We start from the raw sequence: 25,867 nt of genomic DNA, 5'->3' as shown, positions 1-25,867 counted from the left end.
ATGTGTGTGCTCTCAAAATTATCCCCTGGCAGGTTTTAGTCTTTTGTTACTTTCTTACAGCTTTGACAGAACATCTGTATTTTCTGTCCTTGAATGAATTAAAAAAGGCCTTCAGTTACTAAGTTGCAGAGAAATCTGCTGAACAGTACTGCAGATATATTGTGTACCTCACAGCAGCAGGAAACAACGAAAGAGGCTCTATCTCTGGATTCCGCTAAAAGCACTAGTAGATAGTAATACGTCGATTTCCATATACCAATAACTTAAGAGAATTAAATCAGTGACTGGTATCATTCTATTCCTGATATGCAGTGCAGATGTCTTATATACCCAGACAGCAGTAAAACCTAGAATATAAGCAGTCATTATGCTCAGAAAAACAAATACACTGTACTGTTCAGAGGAGAAAAAAACAAAACACTGCAAGATAACACAAAACAACAACTTTGGCAGAAAGTTAGGTTGTTCGAGTCTGAATTTATAGCATATTTCTTTGTACCACTCTTTCCTGTTTTCATAAGGCACTTTTTGTCCTTCTGGGTGAGTGAGGGCCTTGGGAAGCAATAGAAGTCTCTGCAAACTGCCTTTTATTCAGTGCATCTGAAAAGCAGGATTCATCATCTTTCAATTTAAACAAACAGTAAGCAAATAAAGAAGCTGCCTCTGGCCATATCATTACATTTTGATGCTACAAGTTTGAGAAATTAAAACCAAGTGGTATACATAGATGTGTTTTAGAAAAAGTAGTCATTACATGGGTGGAAGGTAAGAGAGGGAGACAGGAATTTACTGTAAATAAGTGGTCCATGTAGGGAAAATATTTGGGAACCCAAAACACTGTTTTGCCTTTTGTGGTGTTCTTACCAATTGTCAAAAAAATTACCAGTTGTAAAATGTTTTTACGGGAAAGCTCTCCTGCTCTGAATGGCCAAAAATGACACTATACATAAGTTTCTTCTTTCTGCCAGTCTTACCTTGGGAGAAAATGCCCCAGTTGTACACTATCTCTTTTTCTCTTCAGGACAGAATCAGTTGTAGGGATGGTCTCAAGGATATTTGGGATCCAGGAAATGGCTTTGTTATCAGCTATGAGAAACTTATTTTCTTAGTGTCAACTTGAGACCCTCATGGATTTGCTGCCAGTGTCATTCTCCCAGCTGAGACTTTCTTAAGAGCAGAAAGCTGATCAGGGACAGATTTCTTGGTCTGATACCTGCGGAGTAAGGTCCCAGGACCTAATTTTACATGGCATCCATAGTTAATAAGCTATGGACAGTGATACAAGCCTAACTCTTCTTTGGTATATGATACAACATCTCCTATCATCAGGGGACCTGAAGCTGAGCATAGAAACTACACAGTTGTCAGTGCCTGTTGCATACTCAGCTGATACTGCCTTTAGTGCACAGCTGTCTCAGTGCCACTGGATAGTCACAGTTGGTGGCTGAAAAATTTGAAAAGAGAGATTTATGTAAAAACTATCAAGATGTGTCAATTAAATGGGAAATACGGAACAGCAGCATTGTTTCCAGTGCTGAAGTAATAAAAAAGTGATAGGAGTTTGAGTTTCTTTGGGAAATGAGACATAAATTTCATGAGGGATGTATATTCCATGCACATGTGCACTGGACTGCACACATTTCCTGAAGTCCCATCATATTCTAGTGTAATAAATTACTTATAAATACCAAGTCCTGTTAGACATTATGGACCATTTCACTGAGATACGTAATTTAGCTGAATTCTTCCCTGTCATACCCACTCTCTTAAAATGGAACAACTGCATCAGAAATCTGAACTAATACTAATCAGATGGACTGAGCTGCTATGTGGACATTGCTAACAGAAAGTTATTCCCTGAAATACTGAATTACCTGGAGTAAGCCAAAAATCAAAAGATTCTGAGCCCTTACTGTGATTTATTACCTCCTTTTGGGGATAAGCTTTGTCCCTTCTAGGCTGCTTTAAAAGGAACACATTCTTATAAATAAATATGAAAAATAGACAAAAATATGGAAACAAAACTATGTAAACGCAAGCCCTGAGGTATTTCAAGAACACTAATTTTTATACCTGACACACAATCTACAACTGCCAGTAAGAAAGTTTTCTTTATGGCTCTGTAAAAATGTCCCATTTTTCTTCTCTGTCTTACACCCACAAGAAAGGGTGAGAGGTTGAGGTAAGAGCCCCATGAAAGCTGTGATCGTCACCGAAGCAAGACCAGAGGATATTAAAGTGCTACATGTCTTTCCCTGACCATTTTCTGTCTTCAGTTGCACGGACCAGTTAGGTTCTACAGGGTATCTGGCAAAGCTGCTGCTTTTTTTGATACAGTTTCTACTTCTGCACCATCATTTTAGACCATATAGTGTCTTGCAGAATAAAGGGACTTCTGAATAAAGATTTTAGTGGTCCCTTAACTCATATTTTTATTAAATTTATTTATTTATTTCCGTGTCTCAGGCTACCTTTGGAAGCTTAACCACACTGCACTGCAGTCGCTCCCAAATGACTGTGTGTCTTGCCAGCTTCCTACCTCTCTCCCTCTCTTTGTTTAGCCTGAATCTCCTTGGACATGTTTCCTCTTACAGAGCTTTCTGTATGCATGAAAATACAACTGGACATCAAAAAAAAAAAAGAATATATATATATATAATAATTATAATCCAGTCTGTGCATGACAGTGAAGTCACAGAATCACAGAATGGTTGAGGTTGGAAGGGACCTCTGGAGGTCATCTGGTCCAACTCTCCTGCTCCAGCTGGGCCACCCATAGCAGGTTGCCCAGGACAACATCCAGGCAGCTTTTGAAGAGCTCCAAGGAAGGAGACGTCACAATCTCTGAGTAAACTGTGCCAGTGCTTGTCGGGTCTATTCACGTGAAGTTCTTCGGAGCAGATTGTTAGGCCTTCCCCCCCTGCCCCCATTTTTTTTTTTTTAATCAAGTCCAATTTTATTATTTTTTTCTCTTTGGGCTTTAGAAAGAATAGTTACAAAATGGATCATAGGTCTTACTTTTTAAAATGGCATTTAGTTCTCCGCCAATTCTTGGCAAATTGGCTCAGTATAAAAGGGTTTCAAGGAACCTGTGGGTGTGTGTACACTCTTGCATAGTGACGACTCTGGAAGAATATGCATGCAAATGTGCACACACAACATATTTCATTTGCACATATGTACCTAAACAAGGTACTGCATATACAGATACCTGTTAAATATGTGTACATATATGTAATGAGAGAGATGCATGTGCTGATATGATGTCTGTAGATATGTGAACTCTTAATTGCACATACACAAACATTAAACAAATTAGTCTTAGATACCATCTTTGCTTTTTTCATTAGAAAGGACATTTTAAAACCCTTTTTGTTCACTTCAGTTTTACTGTAACTAATACAGTTCGTCTCCTCACCTAATGGGATATTTTCCTCTAAGTATGTTAAAACTAATTAAAATGTATTACAGTTATTAAGTTGGGTAGAAGAGTACTTCTTGTAAAGCTTAGTCTTGAACTTCTGGGACATGGTTGTGCAGTGTAAGTTTTAGATCATTTCTCTTGTGTTACGGATTGCACAGCAGAGAACCATGCTGAATATCATGCCAAAGATCTAGAAGAGAAGGAATGCAATTTAGGGATCCACTTTAAAAAAATAAATTATAAAAATAGAACGCGTATCTCAACAATTTGAAGGTTCTTATTGCAGGGTAGCAAGTGACCGCTTCTATCTACAAACCTTAAGATATCAGACAACTAATGTCAATCAGATATTTCACTGATACTTAAAGCCAGGATTTTACATGTCCACATTGGTTTCACTGTTCTTTGTTCTGAATGGCCAGCATAACAGCCCCCAAATGTTAATTTTAACATAAACTGCACTAACATGAGTAATTGTGACTGTTGGTGTTATGCCTAGCATTGCATCAGAAGCTTCTGATTTTTGGAATGCTTATATGTGGAATATTGTATACACATTTGATTAAGAGAAGAGAATGATTCCAGAGGAATCTCTGGTACTGGTGTTAAGCATTGTGGTTTTACAGAGAAAGCTAAGCTCTAACAGTTGCTACTCAGGACCGAGACTATACATTAGAAATAAAACTCTATTCATGTTGGGGAACTAGTTTACTAGAATGTTAAAAACAGAGAACAGTGGGTCTCCAGAGCCTCCAGAAATTTCTTTTTGCCACAGTTTTATGTTCCAAAGCAGTGTTAGCAGCTACTGCCTGAGGCTTTGCTGCAAATGATGGGAGATGTCAGTACTATTGGGCAGTTAAATCACTGAGTTCACATCCCCTTCCTGCACACCTTAAGGAAAAAGGAGACAGCTGATGAGTCACACACCATGAAGTGTCAGAAACAAGCACGGAAAAATGTACTGACGTGCTTCTCTGCTGAAGAGATTATTGCTTCACAATTTCTACTATATCAGAGGTGGGAAGCCACTAGCGTATTTCTAGTGTATATATGTAGAGCATTGTGGTTATTGGAACTGTCCTGCCAACACTGATGTGCTGCACTTTTGAGTACACCTTCACATTTTATGCAACTTACAGCTCAAGTGATCTAGGATTGTTTACCCACTCCAGTTACCCTTTACCCACCCCACAGTTTCCATTACATACATAGATCCTCCATCTGCTTTGAATGTCCACATAACTCCATGAACCTCCTACTCTTCAGAGCAGCTAGAAGCATATTTCTTATAAATTTTACATTTATAGGAGGTCATGGCACATGCGTGCTGGAAAATGCTTTCTGTTAAAGCTGTGTTTGATACAGACTCCTGCCACATCCTTGCAGCAGGGTGACATCTACTGGTCACAGCTCTGCCACGAAGGAGCACACCTTGGGAAAACAGCAATACATACATGTGGGAGAAGGTGGAGTGTAAGGAAAGTTTTAATGATGCTTTAATGATATAATTCACTGAATCGCTACCTAGGTGCTGTATGTTTAGGAGAGAGATACTATTCTGAAAACTGTGCAGTTTAAATCCTGCTCCTTTAACACAGCACATAGTGATCACTGGATCTGTGACCTAGAAAATCTTTATGTAAACTATCCTTCACATTGAACCAATGTTACAGACAGCATTTTCCTGAAAAGCCGTATCAGAGGACACACAGAAGGTGCTAAGAATTGTTGCATCTTTGAGGCATATCACCAGCAGCTGCAAAACAAACCTATTAATAAGGGATGGGGAACTGGACTCAAATACTGATAGAGGGGGAGCATGGGTTTACTCACTGTGATTCCAGCAATTGCAATTCCAACAATTCCAAGTAAATGCAGATTAGCATCAAGTACATTCTGGATTTCAACCAGGCAGTTCTGTTGAAAACAAAATTAAAAGATTTTCACTCCTACAAAAGTACTCTTCAAACAACTATTAATTCTGCTCACTAAACAACAGATGAATATTAAAAAGATTATTGCAGTCTCTGCCCTAACCCTTGTGTCTATACTTTGTGTTTTGTTTGACAGCTTTCACAGCATATTCCCTTTTTAGTGAGACATCAGTATTTGAATGTGCTATTATTTACTTCTTGCCTGTACAGGCTGACACATACAAGTCATCTTCTTACAATCAGTTTACCCTCAAACTCTTTCTGTGATCTGCCATGCTCAATAAAGACGTCTGGCCCTTCAGATTGATAGAGTACTGATAAGCAGATTGATCAAGTGATAGAAATAACAGTAGCATTCTTAAAAACAACAAAATATCTATTCAAGAGTCTCTGCAATACTAAGACAGGCACTTGCCAAAATTCAGCTTTCACAGGGTCTTCCATTTGTGACTCCTGTTCTGCTACATCCTTCTCATCTTGCTTTTCAGATGGTGTAATATTATCATAGCTACAATGGGATGCTGCAAGCAGGCTTCAGAAATCAGGGCAGGGTACGTTCCATATGACCTCCAATTTAGTTCCACCTCTACTTTGTTCCATTTCATACAGAATTTCCTTGCTGGAATTCATGAGGTAAAAAGGAAGTTCTTTCTTTTACTTCTAGAATGTCTCCAATTTTACTGAATGATTGACATGAAAAATTGTTAAAACAACCAGAACAGAGGACACTTGCCTTTGGCATCTGGATATTCTCTGGACAAGGTAATCCCATTTGTTGTTCCATATTATCTTTACCACAGCATTGGAGCTAAGTGAGAAAGAGAGTGTCAAAAGAAGGGGAAATCATAGATTGTTTCCTGCTGATAGTGAGTCAATTGATAACAAAAAGTAAGAGAAAGAAATATACAGATCAAGTCATAAATTTATTCCATGTACTGACTGATACCTCTGGTAGAATTCCAACTGCATGGGTTCTCTAAAATCAATTTCAATTGTCTGTAGCCATAATAGACAAATTCCTACTGAAAAAAAACCTTCCAGAAGTATCTCATAGCAAATCAAACAAGTAGATTTTGGAAAACTGGAACCCCAAATTCCAAGGAAATAGGCATGGAGAAAGTAGAAAGTCCAAGCAGCACATACATAATTATGGGCAATGCACAAAAGCTACAACAGAGAATACGAGAATCTCTATTTCTGACAGATTATTGTGCTGGGTTTGGAGACCATAATAAATCAGTTTTTCAGAGGGTTTGTTTTTACTGTTCGCATGTCTCCCACAAAATGCTTAGAATTCCTCTTTGGGTCAGAAATAACAGCCATGGGAGAAGGACAAAAGGGTCTGAGATTGTAAAATGTCTGCTCTAAGGAACGTGGGAATGCTGTGAGGAGCAACAACGCCAGGGCTTGATCTCTGTGGGAGGCAGAGTAGATAAAGTGGCAAGTAGCATTCAGGAAGTCACAGGTTCTAATGCTGATTCAGATGCTAACTCTGGGTGGCCTGAATTGAGTCACAAATTATGTTCTTTTGTGTTTTGTCTACTTGGTTCAGTCTGTGACAGTCAGTTCAGCCAGTTACTTCCTGTTGGTAACACTGTAGTTCCTGGGACATTGGTCACAGGTTTTTCTCTGGCAAAATAGAGACTCGTCCATGTACTTCTCGCTGCATTTTTGTGTATTTATTCTTGGACTTTAAAATCTAAAAGATCCATAATAGTCATATCTACTGCACAACAAAGACCAGAAGCTTTAGGTCAAATTTATAAGCTTGGCCATTTTAAGTTTCAAAAGTAGAATAACTTGCAATCTAAAATCCAGAATTTTGACCTGGCCATCAGGAAACAGTTGTGAGCCTCTGACTCCATTTTAAGCAACATTCAGTTCTGTTCTTCCCTACCTCAGTGGGAGGCATTCTGAATTTTAAATGATAATGTGATAGTAGAATAGTAGTACAAAGCATTTAAGCTCAGGAGAGCTACTCACAGCCAAGTGGTAGTGATAGATAGTCCTGTTGACCTTCCCCGGGTTTTTCATATATTCATCATAAATGTCTTCATATATTTTCTGGACTTCTTGTATTGCCTGCAGAAATCAGACTTTCCAAGTAAGAGGCAAATAAGTCTTACCCTCAGTCCAGTGCAGACTTCCAGCTTGTGCCATCAACCTCTGGTGCAGAAAATTATTCTTGGTAAACTGAGGTAGACATGATAGTAAATATGGGAGGTTTTATAGCCTGATGACTATCAGAAGTACTCTGTATGGGTCAGAATCTGCTGTTTTCTGTGTTTTGATTAGATGCTTTTTAGTTGGATAAGTTCAATGCTTGAATTTTATCACCCTTCTCCCAAGAAATACACCCTTATCATACAGTTCCACTTGATGTTCCTCATGGATGTGACATTCGACCACACAGATAGTCTTTCTTGAGGGAGCAAAAACTGCATCCCATTCTGAAACTGGACTTGTGATAAAACAAGCTGTCATTTACTCCAGATAAGAATGTTAGAGAGTCTTGCTTGCAAAAGTCTCCTGGATACTTTTCCCTTGTATGAGCCAGCCTTCAGGTCCATCAGCCACAGTAATCTAGAACTGTCCCATTATTACCTTAGAAGAAGCTTGCTACTCACCACTTTCTTGCCTATGAAAGCAAATACTCCAGCAGTGACCTCAGCTGCAAATATCACCAACAAGCAAGCAAAGAACTGCAGAGGGAGAAGAGAACGTTATGTCAGTTTACTCTGCACAATGCGCTTTACAGGCACTGCCACTCAGCCCCTTATTCTTGTCCAGATCTCAACAGCCTCAACAATAACTGACAGAGAAAAATGGCAAACAGAATCAGTGACAAGGGCATCAAGTCAGGCTTCTTGTAATGTGAAAACAAAGGTAGAAATGGCAAAGATATGGCTCTAATGGCGGTTTCAAGAAAGATGGGGTAATTCTAGGAAATACATTACAGGAGGCAAGCAATGGAACTTCATGTATGGAAGCGATGCAGTAGCATAATGGATAGAGATGCTAGATTAACCAATAAAAGGACATAAGACATTTCAGATCTTGGACAGCAAAGATCCTTCCACTAATGACACAAGACGTATGCTTTTGAATGATTTTCCAGCACTTCCAGGCCCTTGAAACCTTTTACTTACTGCTCCAAGTAAGAACTGAGACTCGCGCGCTGCTCCACAGCACCCAAAAAATCCAACCATGGTCATGAGAGCACCTGCTCCCACCAATACATAGAGTCCTGTGGAAAATCAGAATCAGACAAGAATGTAAGGAAGTTTTTCTTTCCAAAGTCTGCTACCTAGTTTGTCAAAACCACACATTTGTAAATAACAGCCATCTCTGTCTCTCACAAAGAACATCTGTTACACAAAAAAAATGTTTTTGCCACAAAAGGAAACTAAAGATTTCTGTAGAACTCTTGGAGAATCATGGAGACAAATGAAAAGACTCCCGCCTTCCAAATTTCCTGTTCCCAGGGCAGCTCAGTCCAGGAAGAACATACGTTCTACCATCCCAAATGACTTTACCTGGCAATCTATGTGCTACCAGTTGCCTGGCAGTACTTAAAAGAGGACATCTGAAGATTGTCAGGAAAGGTACGGGCATTACAATATGATGTCTCTCTGAAATCAGTACTTTGGCTTGGGAAAAAGGTGAATGCTATTGGAAAGAAGAGGAAGATTGGAAGAACACCTTGAAAGCTGTTAGAGGAAGTGAATGAAACACTAAATTTGTCAGCTATAGTTCTGAGCTTGGCCACTGCCCAGAACAGAAGCTTGCCTACAATTCAGTGATTGGTAGTATGGCACCTTCCTTTTACAATAACTAGCTATGTTACTGCCTGCTGGGAAGCACCATTCCAGCATCACTAATGTACATTTTTTCCCCTCCAGTGTATAGATGAAAGCATCAAAAAATGAGACAGCAATAGCTTTTGAAGGCTAATAGTATCACTGCATTATGACCAGAAGACTTGGGAAAGTGTTGCCTGAAAATGGATAGAATCACAGGACTATACAAATCACATCAGATATTAAAAAAAAAAAAACAAAAAAACAAACAAACACAAAACCAAAAACAAAACAACAAACAAACACAGGTGATTCTGTGTTAAAGTAGTAGAGTACCTAAAACTTACAGGCCAAGAACCTTGCATGCTTGGCCTACAAACTCTATCTCATGATGCATGCTGCCTACATCTGAACTGCAGGATACCCTCCTAAAGCCCTTATTTCAGTAGGCAGCATCAGAATGGCTTTGCAGCAGGCAGTGGCAATACTGCATTGCTTTCATGTTCTGGACATTCACTGCTAAATGTTATGCAGTTGTTGACCAAAAGATATCTGCATGTGGACAAATGTAATGACATAAAGAAAAAAAACAAGTGGATCATCAGATCAAATGCATTAAGAGGATAATGAAGCAATCTGTGTATGAAACTGCCTGACACAAGTACAGAATATGGCACATGGCAGTATAGCCCCATTGGTAGAACAACAGATGTAGGATCCCAGCTATGTTCAGAACTTGGCAGGACAAAAACTCTCCTCTCCTCTTTCTTTTTCATACGGGCTTTATCTAGGACAAAGGGAAACCAGAGTACAGAATTTTTCTTTCCTCACTTGTAAACATGAACTGCTTGACCTGTGCTAAGGCAACACATCCGTTGTGTGTGGTGTCGTTCCCATCAGACGACAGCTGTGTTTGGGCCTTGTCTCTGGGTGCCATGCCAGACAAAGTACCAAAGACTGCGCAGCGTCATATAATTCTAGTCTTGGTCTTGTGTGGGCAACATGGAGGACACAGAGATCTGCTGTGCTGATCTACTGCTTGAAAGAACAGCTTAATTTCCTTCACCAAGCTGTATGAGGGGACGGTGGAGCTCTAGACTGTGCACACTAGATGGCACAGTGAGCCTTGCTCTCAGCTTTGGTTACTCAAACTTTTCATCAGAATGTTTAGTATTCTCAATTACAAATCTAAATATTTTAAAATGTGACCCATATCTTCAGGGTTAACAGAGCTGCCAGGACTTACTATTAGCAGACCTTGTGTGACCTAGACTAGAAAGCCCTACAAATGACAGTTTACAATGATTGCTTGGAAAATGAAAAAAACAAACTGACAATATACAAGTGCAGAGGATATAGTCATACTGCCATGCAGGTGCAGCCTTTTTGAAGAAGGCAGACTCCAACCTGCTGCCTGTTCATTAGCTGTCCAGCCACTGTATATTAGCCAGATATCCAACTCAGCTATTGTGATTCTTCTCCTCCTCCTCCATCTTTTGTGCGCTGCTTTCTTTCAGGGATTGCTGCTGAGGAAAACATTCTGCTAAATAGTAATAAAACAATTATAATTAATATGTTTTTGCCAGATCTGTGACACCAGATATGTAGAATTTTCTGCTGACTCTGTTGGCAGTCCACATTATGTGTTTCCTAGATTTTTAATATTCAGCATCTTGGGGCTTAGTAGGAGGGAGCATTCTTTAAGCTAATCACATTCACAATGCAGTGGCTTTCACTGAGGGGGGGGATATACAAAAATATATGTCACTCAGGAGTAGGGGTCAGCCCCTTGTTGGAGGAGAGTTGGAAAAAGCACTAGTCTTAACTTCAGTTGCAGAACCTGCTGCTCAACTGCCAAGCACTAAAACTGCCATTTTCTGAGATCTCCATGGTAACAAATGGAGTATAATTACAGAGATGTTTCCTGGGCCCTTTTCCGCATGTCACTTTCTACTAAAGTCCCTGTAATTACTTATTAGGAAACTTAGGAGACAGACTTTTTGATTAGGAAAACTCAAGAAATGTCTTCCCATTTCTTTTTGTTGCTCAGTGCTAGCAAAGACAAAGCTCTCTGAGGCTCAGGGATGAGACCACTTTCAAGAATCTTGGTTTCCTCATGTCTGAGAAACAGGCTTAGCATTTCACTTGCATGACTCACAGCTAAACCGCTACCTCCGTTTAGAACTTCCCTTTTAAGGCATGCTACAGGAAGAACTTCTCACACTACTCACTAAACAAAGCTCAGTGTGCTGTATGTCCCGGTCCCATAGTTTTGTCAGCCAGAAGTTTAAAACCACTTGCTTCCATCTTTTGTTCAGGAGAGTTAATTCCAGAGTTTGTCCTTGCTCAGCCTGGGACTAGTAATTGCTGACACTTAGAGAGTTATTTCTAGCTGAAAAATACTGAGGACATGTAAAAAAAAAATCCACATAACTAAATATGCTTTTAAATGTCTACTATATATACACACACATGTAACCTTTCAAACAGGAATAAGACACTTGAATTGTACAATGAATTGGAAGGGACCTCAAAGATCACCCAGTTCCAACCCCCCAGCCATAGGCAGGGACACCCACCACCAGACCAGGCTGCCCAAAGCCTCATCCAACCTGGCCTCGAACACTTCCAGGGATGGAGCATCCACAGCTTCCCTGGGCAACCTGTTCCAGTGCCTCACCACCCTCATAGTTTCTTCGTAATACCTAATCTAAATCTACCCTCTTTTATTTTAAGGCCATTAGTCCTTATCACTACACCCCCTGACAAAGAGTCCCTCTCCAGCTTTCCTGTAGGCTGCCTTTAAATTGGTCTAGGTCAAGCTTTTCATCTACCAGTACCCCCAAGTCCTTCTCTGCAGGGCTGCTCTCTATTCACTCATTGTCCAGCCTGTATTCATGTTTGGGATTGCCCTGACCCACGTACCTTGAAGAATACCTTGTAAAAAATTCAGAGTGACGATGTTACTTCTCAACGTGCACTGAGGTTTCCTAGCACCCAGAGGCAGGTATGATTTTAAGAAAGGATACCAGAGCAACAATTTCAGAAACATCCTAGATGATGTCAGTATCTGAGACAGGGAGCTACATTTTTTTTTTTCCTGTGGCCTGTAACAGCAATGTAGGCACAATCACCTCAAATTCTGTAATGGGAATAGACCTAAACTAAAAAGTGAGTCTCTCTAGAAGGGAAAGAGAAAAAAAAGAGGGTGACAATGATGCATTGTATGGCACCCTTTAGAATCATGGCCTGACCTTGTGACATTGTCCACTGATGGCTGACAAACTTGGCTACATAGGATCAACAAAGAAGCAGACAAATCCAGAAATTTGGTGGTATTAATGCCATACATTGCTGTGGAGGTAGTATCACATGTCAGAAGTAACTAAGCTTCACTAAACCCTGTTCCTTTTAAAAAAAAAAGTAGGACGGAAAGCAAAGCTTTAATCAGCTTCTATTCATAAGTGCTTCCATTGTAAAATACAAAGCCTTGACATGGCCTTCAGCTTGGCATCCGCAGCTCAGCAGAGAAAAAAAAAAAAACAAACACAGTTTATAGTCACAAAATGGAACACATTTGATAGCTAGAAAATCTGACACAAAGAGCTTCTCCACAAAGCATGGCAAAATAAAATGTGCAAGTCAGGTCAAGGCAGAGATTTGAGAATAGTCTAGCTGCAGCTTTTTGTGCAACAAAAGTAGAAAAGTACAAGGCAGAAAGGAAGCAAATGTTTTTGGCCTGTACAATGATTTTTTTTTTATTACCTTATTTTGCCTCTGTTCATTTCCTGATTCCTAATTTGGTATCTTTTTTGATCTCTGTCTGCCAATGGAGAGGAGAGTTTGACAACTTACTAGTCACTGAGTTCATTGTCGTAGTGTTTGGCACCACACATCCCATACAAGAGCAGACATTAGATGGAGAGAGAATACTGAAAACAGGCATATTGCTATCACATTAAGGAGGGCAAACATCAGACCTATAATGACAGAAACCTGCCAACTGTTTGGCTACCTGCAACTCAAGAATATTTATTGCATACGTTCATGTAGGACCTAAAAAGCAAGTCACTCTCAGCCCCTGAATGCCAAAGGTATGCATTTGGACAGAGTAACAACTGTCCCTAGAACCAGAGTCCCTCTATACTCCCATTGCAAAGAATCATGTGGTAGGCAGAAGTGTGTACTGCCAATGTTTTATGAGGCAGAAAGGAAACACTGCAATACAAACCAGGCAGATAGGAACCTACTAATGTGGAAATTAAAGCCATTCTTATTTCATACAATGCATGAACTGTTATCACCACCATCAGATATAGTCTGCCAGCCTCCTAGACTGGTAGAGAGAGATCTAATTTCATAGTCTGAAGTAGATCACATTCACAAAGTCGGTTTTCTTCAAAATCTTACTGACAGTTATGAGACACAAATCTGTGCCTAGAGCATACTGCAAAGAGTCAGAGGAGACAATTGTATGCTGTCTGTCTGGCTTTATTTCACATGGGTTTCATGTTTACCTGGCTGCTATGGTCACTTTCCATTTTAAATAGTTCTACTCTTTCTTTTTTGGGCTGAGTAACTAACACTGAACAAAATGCCAACTGTTCATACTCTACTGAGAACACAAGCAGCTCTGTTCTTGGCATAAGTGATCCAGAGGCAGTGATGACAGGAGTCCTAGAACCCAGACACGACCTGAAGAGAGTTTCTTGCAGTTATATGTAAATTACAGTCTTGGAGGCAGATGTGCTTCTCCCTAGATAGACTGAGGCTGTCAGACCCTCAGCAGAGCACCAAGGAGCCTGTAGTGCAAGTGCACTGTTGGAAAAAATGAGTTGGAGTTGGAAATAACAGGCCAGACAGGAACGATTGTATATGTTACATTCGGTGGCAGAGTCAGTTTTTGAAACGAGCTTGTTACTGAACATTACTATTTTTGTGTTAAAAGATTTTTAGTATAAATTTATCTGTTAAATACATTTTCAAAACTAGAGAAGAGAGGCAGAGTTCTCTGAAGGAAGATGAATTTCTGGAGAACTGGAGCATACCCTTAATTTGAGCATAGTGCACGTAACTATGTGTTGTGTGAATACAACATGGTTAATCGTCCTGGAACCACAAAAGCATTGCAGATAGTGGCCAGTTTGTAGGCTTCTGCTGGTACACAATTCCTGAATTTCAGTTTAAAAGCAACCACACTGTAATGTAACATCCTGGTTTAATGCCTCCCCCTTCACACAGAATACCAGCATTTGTCACATATCTTGGTCATGGGCATCTCACAACTCTGAATTATTATGTCCCAAATTCACATAAGCCCAAATGTATCACATATCACCTTGTCAGTAGTCTCCAATGGCTCTGTCAATGTCTACTTCACCCTGTACTAAGGTTCACTGAAGTCAGAGGTATGAGATCAGTATTAGTTAGGTTCTTAAACCCAACAGGCAATTTTCAGTGGGCTTCATTGATGCCAGCAGAATTGCAGATTGCATGCAGCTTGACTTGTGAAAGAAGAGCTGATATTAAATCATCTTTGGAGCTGTGTGTGTTTTTTAGCATCCCTGCAAAGATGCTACAAGCTGGCTTGCTGCCTCCCAGCACCTTTGCTTACAGGAAACATCTAGTTTCTTAGTGTCTGATTGCCAATGTAATGAAAGCACTTGGCAACATAGGTACATAGTTCTGCACAGAACCATATTCTTTTCTTCAAGCATTGCTAGACTGAGGATAAAAGATTAATAAGTTGACATACACTCAAAGTTGACAAACACAATTAGCTGTATGTAGTGCCGTACAGCCTGCTACAACTATTCACTCATGCAAGAACATTACTGCCTTTTTTGCTTTGAAGCTTTTCCTAGATAATTAAAAGTGTTGAACCTGTGGTGCTGGACCCTGGCCTGCACAACACTGTGCTGCCTCTGCACAGGCAGTCTGACCAGAAGGTACAACTGCTTGATCACTCACTGAGGTAGGCCATGAAATACCCTACATACTCAGTGAATCGTATTGTAAGAGTTCAGCATTTGCAATAATGAGACCAGCGTGCAGACACTTAAGGTGACTTGCAGCAGCCCAGGTAAAAGAGAACAGGGTGCATCAAAGAAAGAGATGGTGTAACTGTCAGTTCAACTGTTGCTGCTGTGTGGACCGAGCTAGCTTTTTGATAGCTGTGCAAAGGGGGAGTAGGGTGGGAGAAAGATGAGGATAATTTACCAGGCAAAAAACATGAAGTGCATTATCATGCTTAAGTGATTAATTTAAAAAACAACCCTTCTGGATTTCAGCACATGACGCATATAAAACAATTAATCTGAGCTAGATGGACAGATTATTTTTAGTTAATTGGCTTGTTTTGTTAGAATTCTGACTTTGTGGTGGCTTTTTCTTCTAGGTAAGAACTCTCTCTGGTGTGATACTGGCTCATAGGTACTGACTGCTAGGTTTTATGATCCAGCATAGAGACTGAAGACTTTTGAACCACTTTCACTTTGAGATAGTGTTTTTTGGTGGTGGTGGTGTAGTTTATTTTTTTTTCTGGTAGGTTGTTGATTATCATATATCAAGATGATTTCTAATGCAGTAGCTTTCATTTTCCACTCAGGATCACTATCAGCCTTTTCTAAACAAACTTTATTCATTGCAGAAAAAAACTTGCACACAAGATGATAGGAAACAAGACAAACACTGCTTACATTTTAGGTACAGACTAAAAGCCTCTGCAAGGTCTAATGCTCATGATAGCAAGAACACTCAATCCTCTTCTCGTGGTATTGCATCGCTTTACAGAGGCTACTTTGTCAATAGTTCTCATGTTAGGGCTGATAGAATTTGATAGGCTATGGATTTTGGAGAGAAAATACTGCTGACCAAAGGTACAGTGTTTGACTCCAAAAGACCTGAATAGAATATAACAGAATGAGGCACAGAAGCAGAGAACTGTCGTTAACTGCCAGCCAGCTCCTGTTTGCGTGGGCACCCATTCCTATGGAGAAAAAATACTAATATCCTTCAACTCCAGACATGACTTAATATCCTAAGGCATGCACCATCTAATTGTACTTTTCAAAGCCAGAATGATCACTCATGCTCTCATAGACCCCAAGAAAAAGCCACAGCCACCCTGAAACTTCCATCCACAGCTGGTCTGGTTCTGGACTGTAGCATGGACCATGGAACATGGGCATAGAGAGCATAATATATCAGAAAGTTTGCGATCTCTGGCTGTGCAGGAGAAGCAATGACTCAGTGCTGCCCATTAAGAGAAGAATCATCCAGGTCGATCCATTCACGTTCATCATTATTAGCCTTATTAACAGGGCTTCATTTTTAGTGCTGCTGGCAGTGATGTGACCCTCTCACTTCTTTTATTAGAGGTACACAGAGTTTGTTCTCCGTGTCGTCCATGAAGCTAAAACAGATTTTCCTCTTCATCCACCAAATGCAAAGAGAGGAGAGCAAATGTCTTGAACTGTCCTTCAAAAAGCCCCTTTGCTGGTTTTTACTTAAATGCTCAACTTGCACTCAACAGGCGCTTTGTCTTCTCGTCTGTGGTTTAGGTATTTTTCAATTTAAGAACAGCACTGCTACAAAGAACTAATGAAGGACCAATCAATTGCGAGACAGCAGAAGGTTCATGTCAGGTTCACACAGGCGTATTTCTTACCCTTCTGACTGTTGCAGACTTTCCTGCTCAGTAAAAAACTCACGAGAATCTTGGCACTGCAGCCTCAGAAAGGAGGAGTGAAAGATCTTTTTTCCATTTGGTCAGTACAGTGTCACACACAACTCAGATAAAAGAGGTGACTGCCCAGCTATTGACCTTTGCTTAAATTATTATTATTATTTACTGGAATACAGCTAAGAGAGGAATATATGAAACCTACCAGAGCTGAACTGCAGTAAGAAGAGGAAAGGTATGTTTCTGCCTAACTGCCCTGAAGCACATGCACAGAAAGCATACTATGAGATGGAGTAACATGAAAATATTTTCATGCCTGCCACTACAGTGAGAACTCCAAAAGCTGGAACTGGAATGAGAAGATGTCCAATTTTAGGAAGCTACTCCTTGTATATAGTTGAAACTATCTTTCACTCCAGTGTGCGATTCATTCAGTAGATTAGATGGAGACTGCATGGATCAAAGAGTTCCAGTTTCATCCCCTTATGTTGTAGGTTAAAAAACTGCAAGCTGCAGTGGGGAAGATGGATTACTGAACACAAAACCGCAAGCAACAGAAAAGTAACACCACATATGTGCTTGACCTCAGCACTGCTGCCTGCAAGTTGTTCTGAAACCAACAAAAACATTTCAGTGGCTGGAAAAGATGAAGAGGCCTGGTTGCCAAGTCATGGCCCAAACTATTCCAAGGGGTAGAAGAGACAGCTGGACTGCTGCTAAAGAACAAGGCTATTTAGAGAAACTAATTCTGGCCTATTGGAAAATGCAAGGATATAATTACCAATTATTTTAAAATAAAACAAAATTTCAGATCCAGGAAAAAAAAAAACAAAACAAAAACAAAACACAACACTTTATAAGGAAGCAACAGAGAGAAACTGGTTAGATTCAGCTGGCAGCTCTGTACAGGTACAAAAAGAGCAGAATGTGCTGCTCTTTGGAAGCAAGAAAATGAGATGTTATCCACAAGATGGTGATTCTAGACAGTGCCTCAACCTACAAAGCAGTGCTTCAACCCACAGACATCTAAATGCAGCTGCAGTGTCCTTCCAAACGCTGATGCTGAGCTTATCTGATCACAGGGACTTGGGTTATCACAAGGCAGCCACAACAGTGGTCAGTGGAACAAAGTTAAAGAAATTGTTTTTAAATATATGGCCATGTGTTTGTATCTCCAAGTCATGTTGGTGATCTGCTTTGTCTTTCAGCCCTTTGGGCAGCTGCATGTAGTGTACTGCACAATATTTCATATTAAGAGTTGCTATGCAGAATTCTGGCTGTCACCCAAAATGCATGTTGCCGTGCAAACACACAAAACCAAATAAACAACACTCGTAGAAACTGTGAGATGGGTTAAATGCACAAATGTCAAGGGGGACTTGAAGTCTCCTACAGAGCTAAAGCGCTTGAGACCATCAAGTGCAGCCTTGTCTGCTGCTTCTGTTGAAAAACAAAATCAACCAACCAACCAACCAAACAAACAAAAAACAAACACAAAAACACACTGGTACTTAACTTATCACTGATCTTTTACTATTGCCTTAGTGATTGTTGGCCTCTTCAGGTTTCTGACTGACTGCCCCATTGGCTGTTAAAAATTCATAACAGCATTTAATGTAACTTGTAAGGAGGGAGGGGAGCGTATATATATATTTTTAAGAGAGATGCTCCATTCAGAGCACACTGCCTATTATAAAAAAGGGCCAAAACCTTGTCTTAGAGTTCAGCCAAAAGTACAATTTACAAGAATTCTCAACATATTTGTCCTGTTCCTTAGCACTTCCTCTGCTAGCAGTTACATGTTACAGCATTCAGCACCATAAATATATGTAATAATCAGCCCAATAGTTGAATGTCACAATATATGACTAAACTTGTATAAGAACATTCCTCAGGACTTCCCAAAATGAACAACTCTGAATAGCTTTTGTAATTCTTATTCAGGACTGAAGCATATTAAATCTTTCAAAGATTTAAATACACATGCACCAAAGAATATCTTGTTTATACAGTGTTACAGTCTGCACTTCAAAGCTGTGAAATGACTATAGTACTTATTCACATGACAGGATTTACTACTTTCTGGCTTCTAACAGACCAACAGTAATTGAATTTGAAGGCCAGAACATCCCTCAGTCTTGTTGAATATCCTGTGTCAAACCTAAGCAGATGAGGCAGGGAAGAGTTTCAGCACAGATAATTCAGCAGGTATAAGCTGGATATGGAAATAAAGGTGGTCCCATGTGCTGCCAACGTAGCAGCTCAGATGTAAGAGGAAAAGTAAATCATATTTCCTTGTCTCTCTGCATCAGAGAAGATGCTACAGGGCATTTTGCAGCATCCCTCAGGACCCAGTCAGAGTTACATCTGAATGGTCTTATTCAGTCTCTTAAGCTCCCAGAGAAACATTGCTGGACATAACACTTGACCCATCTATTCCCTCAGTACTACAGTCAGATCTGTGCCTCTGGCCCTGTTGCATATGTCAAAGAAGCTTTGGTTTAGGACTTTGGTGTAACAGAGTCAAGGTCTCCATTAAGACAATGGGGGTATTTAAAGTAACTGCACAGCCCAGTCAATATTCCTGTGATGGGTAACTGACTGCTAGGACATTCTGAGTCAAATTCCATTCTTGTACGCCCTGCCAGGGTGGCTTGATGGCCAAGACAGGACTGGGTATTCATTCACACATGGCATTTAGAGATGGCAAAAATGATTGTACCGATTGGATTTTATTGGCTGAGTCTATATCAAGGAGTGAAATATTAAAAGAGGGAAAAAAATCTGACCCTTCTTGCATAAAGACAAGTTGCAACTACCAATAGATGGAGAAATACAGTTGCTGGCAGTCCTAGACAGCTGCTATTTCAGGACTTCTATAGACACATACCAGGCTGTTTCCCAAAACCCAACTGCAAATCCCACAATTCACTTAGGATATGTAGGAATTGAATCAAGCGTGAAAGAAGAGTTCAGTTAGGCCTAAAGAAATTGATGCCAAGCAGAGAAAGGATGAAAGCCACCACCCACGTGGCACACGGCTCCAGAATACCCATTTTGTGCAGTTCAGCTCAGGTATTGTTGGCCTTCATATAATTCAATGCATGAGGTGTGTCATGTGCCCTGGGATGAAACCAAGGCTAATGGCTACTGCCATCACAGGCACTTAAACTTACCAATGAAGAAATACTCTGGAGGCTTTTTGTCTGAAGCAAACTCTGCCATAACCCCACCAAACCGCAGCCATAGACCAAAGGCAATGACAGCCAATCCTGCCAGCTGAAAAATACATAGAATAGTCAATACTTTAATAACAAATGTCTGGAGAACATCAAAGAAGTGTCGTCAAAGAAGTGTCAATAGCAAATCCCACAGCTCAGAGTTGCACTGTCAGAAAATTCAGGAAGCTCATGGTAGTATTTGATAACCATGAATTCGGTACAATGTACTTCTTTCATTCTTTTGGCTTCTCAGTATAGTGGTGCTTATGAATTTACTAGTGACTTTAAAACCTTTTTGAGTAAGCTCTTTTAGTTATCAAAATGTGGCCTGAATCACAATGGGCAAAGGATTGGGGCAGGGAGGGGCGAGGGTGGTGAGGGAGTCAGTGCCCATGAGAACAGACAGGATGCAAATCCAATGGCAACACTGCCCTCCTTCCTACCAGAAGACCCAGAACTGCACTGTAGCCCTACCATATGCAGGAGGCTACTCAGAGACTCTGCCTGGAGTCAAGATGCTGTTACTGTAGGAAAAACACTATCCAGAGGGGTGCTGCCAGACCAGGAGTTGAGTAGCACTGGCATGACTCAAACCAAACTTATAGATGGAAATAACTTCATTTGTTTTTTTCAGCCCTCTAATCTGTTTTAGGGCTAAGTAATAGCCTGTTGAGCTAAGGAGGTGCCCTCTTCCCCTGTATGAATTTCAGGTCCAGCTCCAGAGTCACAAGGTACGTGATGGTATGAAGAGACCAGCTGGACGTCAGTCATACCAGACTACAGAAGATCTTTAGGCCATTTCAGAATTGCTGCTGCTGCTGAATTGTGAGAATGGTTCTGTTTAGAGGCTTACCAGAAATAAAGGCTTATATTGTTCTTAGGGATGTGCAGAAGTGAAGTGTCTTTGGACTGATTCTGACAGGGCATTTTTCCTATATAGAATCATAGAATCATAGAATATCCTGAGTTGGAAGGGACCCTTAAGGATCATCAAGTCCAACTCTTGACACCGCACAGGTCTACCCAAAAGTTCAGACCATGTGACTAAGTGCACAGTCCAATCTCTTCTTAAATTCAGACAGGCTCGGTGCAGTGACCACTTCCCTGGGGAGCCTGTTCCAGTGTGCAACCACCCTCTCTGTGAAGAACCCCCTCCTGACGTCAAGCCTAAATTTCCCCTGCCTCAGCTTAACCCCGTTCCCGCGGGTCCTGTCACTGGTGTTAATGGAGAAAAGGTCTCCTGCCTCTCGACACCCCCTTACAAGGAAGTTGTAGACTGTTGTAGTTGTAGACTATATTGGACTCCCTGTCAGAACTAGGAAATGAAATGATTATTATGGTGCACAATATCTTTAATCACAGAAATGATTAACAAAGAAGCATTGGGTACTGTCAAATTCAAGGAAAAAATCCTTCTAATGCAAATGGCTAGATAAAAATGACACGTCAGATGAGGGAAAACAGCTATAGACAGTGGTCCCAAACCAACAGCATGCTGGACATTTATAAACCTGCCAGCCAACGGCGAGTGTGCTGGCAGTTTTAGCATCCTTCAGGACCAAGCACAATGCTGTGCAGAGAGTGTCCAAAGGAGGGCAACAAAGATGGTGAAAGGTCTGGAAGGGAAGATGTATGCAGAGTGGTCAGGGTTGCTTTGTTTGTTCAGCTTACAGAAGAGAAGACTGAGTGGTGCCAGGTCACAAGGGAGAGCAGAGGGCAGGCACTGATCTCTTCCCTCCAGTGACAACAACAGGTCCCAAGAGAACAGCATGGAGCTGCCACAAGGGAAGGTCTGGCTGGGTGTTAGGAAAAGGTTCTTCACTGAGAGGGTGGTCGGGCACTGGAACAGGCTGCCCAGGACAGTGGTCACAGCACTGAGCCTGCCAGAGTTCAAGAAGCATTTGGACAGTGCTCTCAGACATAGGGTTTGAGTTTTGGGTGGTCCTGTGTGGAGTCAGGAGTTGAACTCCATGATGGGTCCCTTCCAGCTTGGGATATTCTTTGATTCTATGAATGCTCCCTTACTCTACTGATGGAGGCCCAGAGCCCAGGTCTGCAGCAACCACCCAACCTGAATGAGGTTTATAAAACACGTATTGCTTACCATATCCTTGGTAACTTGGTAGGGTGCTTTTTGAGCCTGTCCTGCATTGCCAGGCACTTGATTCAACTAGCATAGCTACAGCAAGCAAAAAAGGCAGGCAAGCATATGGCTGAAGAGCTTGGGATCACAATTTCCTTCACAGAAGGTAAAGAACAAGATGTGCTGCATCATTGAGTGTGAGAATTCCCTGCCCCTCTGGTCATGGCATTTGTACCTGCCCTGCTTGCAGGCTTGGGCTCAGGCTGTGGACTGCTAGGCAGCAGCATGAGCCCCCTCTTTCTAAGTGATTCTGGTACTTTGGATGTGTTTGAAAGGAATGCCCCCAGTCCAGCTGAGAAAATGGTTTCTGCCATTTCAGTGAAAAGACCTAACAAAACACAAGTAGTTGTCACTCCTGTGAAACAACATAAGACAAAGCTTTGTCCTTCTTACTGACTTGCAGCTGCAGCTGAGCAACATCATTCTGCTCCCAGAGCTTGAGCACAGCAGCACTGTGTACCCGGAGCATGCAGCGCTGTCACCAAGAGGGAAGAGCATTTGGTTTAACCGTGTTTAAAGCATAAAGGAGACAAAAGCCCCAAACCGGTTGCCCTAGAGAAGCTGAACAGGATTATTTTGTGACTTTTTTTTTTTTTTTTAACAGAAAGCAAGAAAAAGACATTTAAAAGGCCACATTTCTAATTATTTTCTAATGAGAAACTGAAAAATTACTGGAAGAGAGTACACAGCATATGGGAAAGTGAAAGAAAAATGAAAGGTAACAAATTAAATCGTGCTGTGGAACTGCGAGCCTATTGAAAAGGTGTTACGGTTGGAGAGTGGGCATAGCGTGCTCTGATCTCTTGGGGGTGTTGCAATAAACACTGTTCTTTACCGAATTATGGTCGTACACAGCAAAGTAAGTGCAATACGATGCAAGGACTTTGTCTTCCAGGATGAACTTGTAAAAGTAGCAGCTGTTGGCTCACCATTTGAAATGTTATTATTAAGAAGCATCACAACGCTGCGGAGAAGCGTTGCACCGCGTATGCTGCATGGGATGCCGGGAGAGCCACTGCGGCCTCCTGCTTGAACAGTTAGGCTTGCTGGGGAGACGGTCGCTACTTTAAATTGTCATTAAGGGAGGATGCTGTCTCTTCTCAGAAGTGCCTTCACACATCGCGTATGCGTCTTTCCAGGAAGAGATGCATCTTCACGAAAAAGTCGAGAGCGCCGGCAGGGTGCTGCTGCAGCGTAGCAGCCCGGCTCGCAGCGCTCCTCTGGGGGACTCGCGGACTTCCTCCGGCGCGGGGCAGCCCCGCGGGGCTCTGCGGTGACCCCGACACCGCGGCAGCCCGGCCGGCCGCTGCCCGCGCTCCGGGCGCCCGGCCGAGCGCGCCGGGCTGCAGCCTCTCGAGGCGCCGCGATCCGCGCCCCGCCGCCGCCTGCGCCCGGCAGGTGCCACCGCCCCGCCCCGGCCCGCCCCGGCCCGCCCCGCCGGCCGGCGCTCACCCAGAAGCTCAGGTTGAAGACGAAGAGCAGCACCTTGACGCGGCCCATCTCCTCGCGCGCCGTGCCCATAGCGGGCGCGGCTCCGCTGGCAGCTCCCGCGGCGGCTCGGCCCGGCTGGGCGGTGGCGCCGCGCGGGGCGGGGCGGGGCCGGGGGCAGGTGCCGGGCCGGGGCCGGGGCCGGGGCCGGGGCTGGGGCGGTCGAGGGCGGGGCCGGGGCCGGGGCCGGGGCCGGAGGAGCGCTCGGGGTGGCGGCGGCCTCGGCGGACGGCGGAAGCTCGAGGGCGGCTCTCCGGGCCCGCTGCCGGCAGAGCCGGTGCGAGGGGGCCGGGCGCGGGGCGTGCGGCGGGGCCCGGCCGGCGCGGTGTGGGGCGCGCCGGGGCAGCAGGAGGGCTGGCCGGGGGGGCCCCCCTCCGCCTTCCCCTCCGCATGCGCGCGGTTCAATCCCTCTGCCGCCTGGGCGTAGCGCGGACCGCGTGCTCCCGGTGCTGAGAGGCTGATGTGTGAAGTCCACGGACAGCGGGGAAATGGCCGAGCTCCTCTCGATAGTTTTCCATTTTTCCCTCACGCTCTTCAGCTAAGGTCCCCTAAAGTTCATCTTCCAATCACTAATACTTCCGCTTCTCTTCTCAAAACTTCACCAGAAATGCTGTCTCTGTTGTCAAAATCTTAGATTTTTTTATTTTTTTTTTTTCTCAGCTGCTATTTTCGCTCGAAGTAAGATAGAGTCCCTTGAGAGGTGGGGTTTCCGTGCTGAGCGTTTCCTCTCGGTGTTTAACGAACAGAGCGGCCGTTTCCTGTGCTGTGTAACCGGAGTTTTACCTATCCAGTTTTGTGTTTTGGAATTAGTTTTGCTCAAGATGTGTATGGAAACTTCCTAAGCCTTTTTGCACAGATGCTTAGGTTTTGTTGTTGTGAATGCAATTGCACTCATCTAGCGGTTCAGTAATACTGGAAGATGTTGAAGATGGTTTCTGTTTTCCCTCACTTTGCTGTTTATATTTGGCTGCTTTAAAGACTGCCAGGTTTTTTGGAAGACCATCCCAAATAGTTCATTTTCATTGCAACTGCTAAGTTTCATTAGGAATCTCTTGTTCCATTAGCAATGAAATATACTTTTTTGTTGTTTTTAAAGAAATATTCAACCTACTTTAAGCAAACTTCTGCCATTTTCCTTCTTTTATTTGGAGTGATGCTGTGCTAAATGGTACTGACTTACCAGGTCCATTATATTCCTCCTAAGTTACCGAAATCAGGAGTCCATTTGAAGAGACAAAATAACTTGATGGCAATTCATTATCCCCTGATATTTGAAGCAACAAAAAAATCTAAAAGGAGGAACAATTTTGCATTGTCTCATGAGGGCAAAATAGATAGCTTTTGAAAAATTTCTCAACTAATTTTCATGCTTGCTCTCCCGAATGGTTTAGGAGCAGGGCATTCAGCCTTCATAAATAGTAGATCTTCATGCTGCATAAATCTTGCAGTGAATGAAATCCACTGAAAGATCCATCCATCCAGTTGAACTGATGATAAATATATCTTCTCATGATGATGAATATGCTTATGCCAGCAGTTTCAATGATGCCCTGAGTAGTGACTTCAATTTGATATTTATTCTATGCGGCTGGGTTTTTATCGTCATTTATTGTTGCAGATACATTTATTTTAACATTTCATTGCTTCTGGAAGAAAAGTCATTTGCAGTGCAAAGAACGTATTCTCTTGTTATCTAGCTTTTTTGGCTTGGACAAAATGTGGGACAGAAACCAACAGTCTCTTTGCAGCCTTTTCTTCAGAACTGATGCTAATAACAAAACAGAAATCATTATTCAGGACTCACTAGGTCCACCTACCTCTCCTTATTCCATCCTCACGCAGCTGTCATTTTAGATGACTTGATGATGTCGGTCAGATTTGCACGTCTGTGCTGCCCTTTAATTTTACAATGCGACAGCACCCTCTTCTGGCTGTTGCCTGTTGGTTCGAAACAGCCGATCGGGCAGCAAAATCAATGTCAGGCAGCAGCACCAGCTCTTTGTCACAGGATCCTCAGCGCTTTGCAAAGGAAAGAATAAAAGCGAGGGCAGGAGAAGTTAGCAGACCTGCCAAAAGGGAGAATAAAAGGGTATCTGATGTGCAATACTGCCGTCCTGGTGTACCTGCAATAAGTATTAATACTGTAACAACGACTGGGAAAGCTGCCTCACTT

At 42.2% G+C, this 25,867-nt stretch overlaps 2 protein-coding genes across 6 annotated transcripts in view; one reads left to right on the top strand and one right to left on the bottom strand.

The window, feature by feature from the left end:
• The window catches only part of LOC309886938 (uncharacterized protein), a 125,219-nt gene that overhangs the window by 1,301 nt on the left and 98,051 nt on the right, over positions 1–25,867 (top strand). The gene's annotated exons all lie outside the window — the stretch shown is intronic.
• TSPAN2 (tetraspanin 2) lies at positions 518–25,867 on the bottom strand. Of its 4 annotated transcripts, none has more exons than XM_082778269.1 (8): positions 23,659–25,867; positions 20,019–20,121; positions 8,508–8,605; positions 7,986–8,060; positions 7,342–7,440; positions 6,092–6,166; positions 5,258–5,341; positions 518–600 (listed from the first exon to the last, which is right to left on the bottom strand). In XM_082778269.1, exons 1-8 carry the CDS (start codon positions 23,725–23,727, stop codon positions 592–594), a joined length of 612 nt encoding a protein of 203 aa, XP_082634395.1. In that variant the 5' UTR covers positions 23,728–25,867; the 3' UTR covers positions 518–591. The 4 variants fall into 4 exon arrangements, with proteins under 4 accessions (XP_082634395.1, XP_082634396.1, XP_082634393.1 ...); XM_082778270.1 differs by lacking the exon at positions 518–600 and adding an exon at positions 3,477–3,614 and having other exon boundaries at positions 23,136–25,867; XM_082778267.1 differs by lacking the exon at positions 518–600 and adding an exon at positions 3,477–3,614.

This window comes from Aythya marila, assembly GCF_965140915.1.
Source record: "Aythya marila genome assembly, chromosome: 24".
NCBI classification, from domain to species: Eukaryota; Metazoa; Chordata; class Aves; order Anseriformes; family Anatidae; genus Aythya; species Aythya marila.
This window is presented reverse-complemented; position numbering and strand designations above follow the sequence as displayed.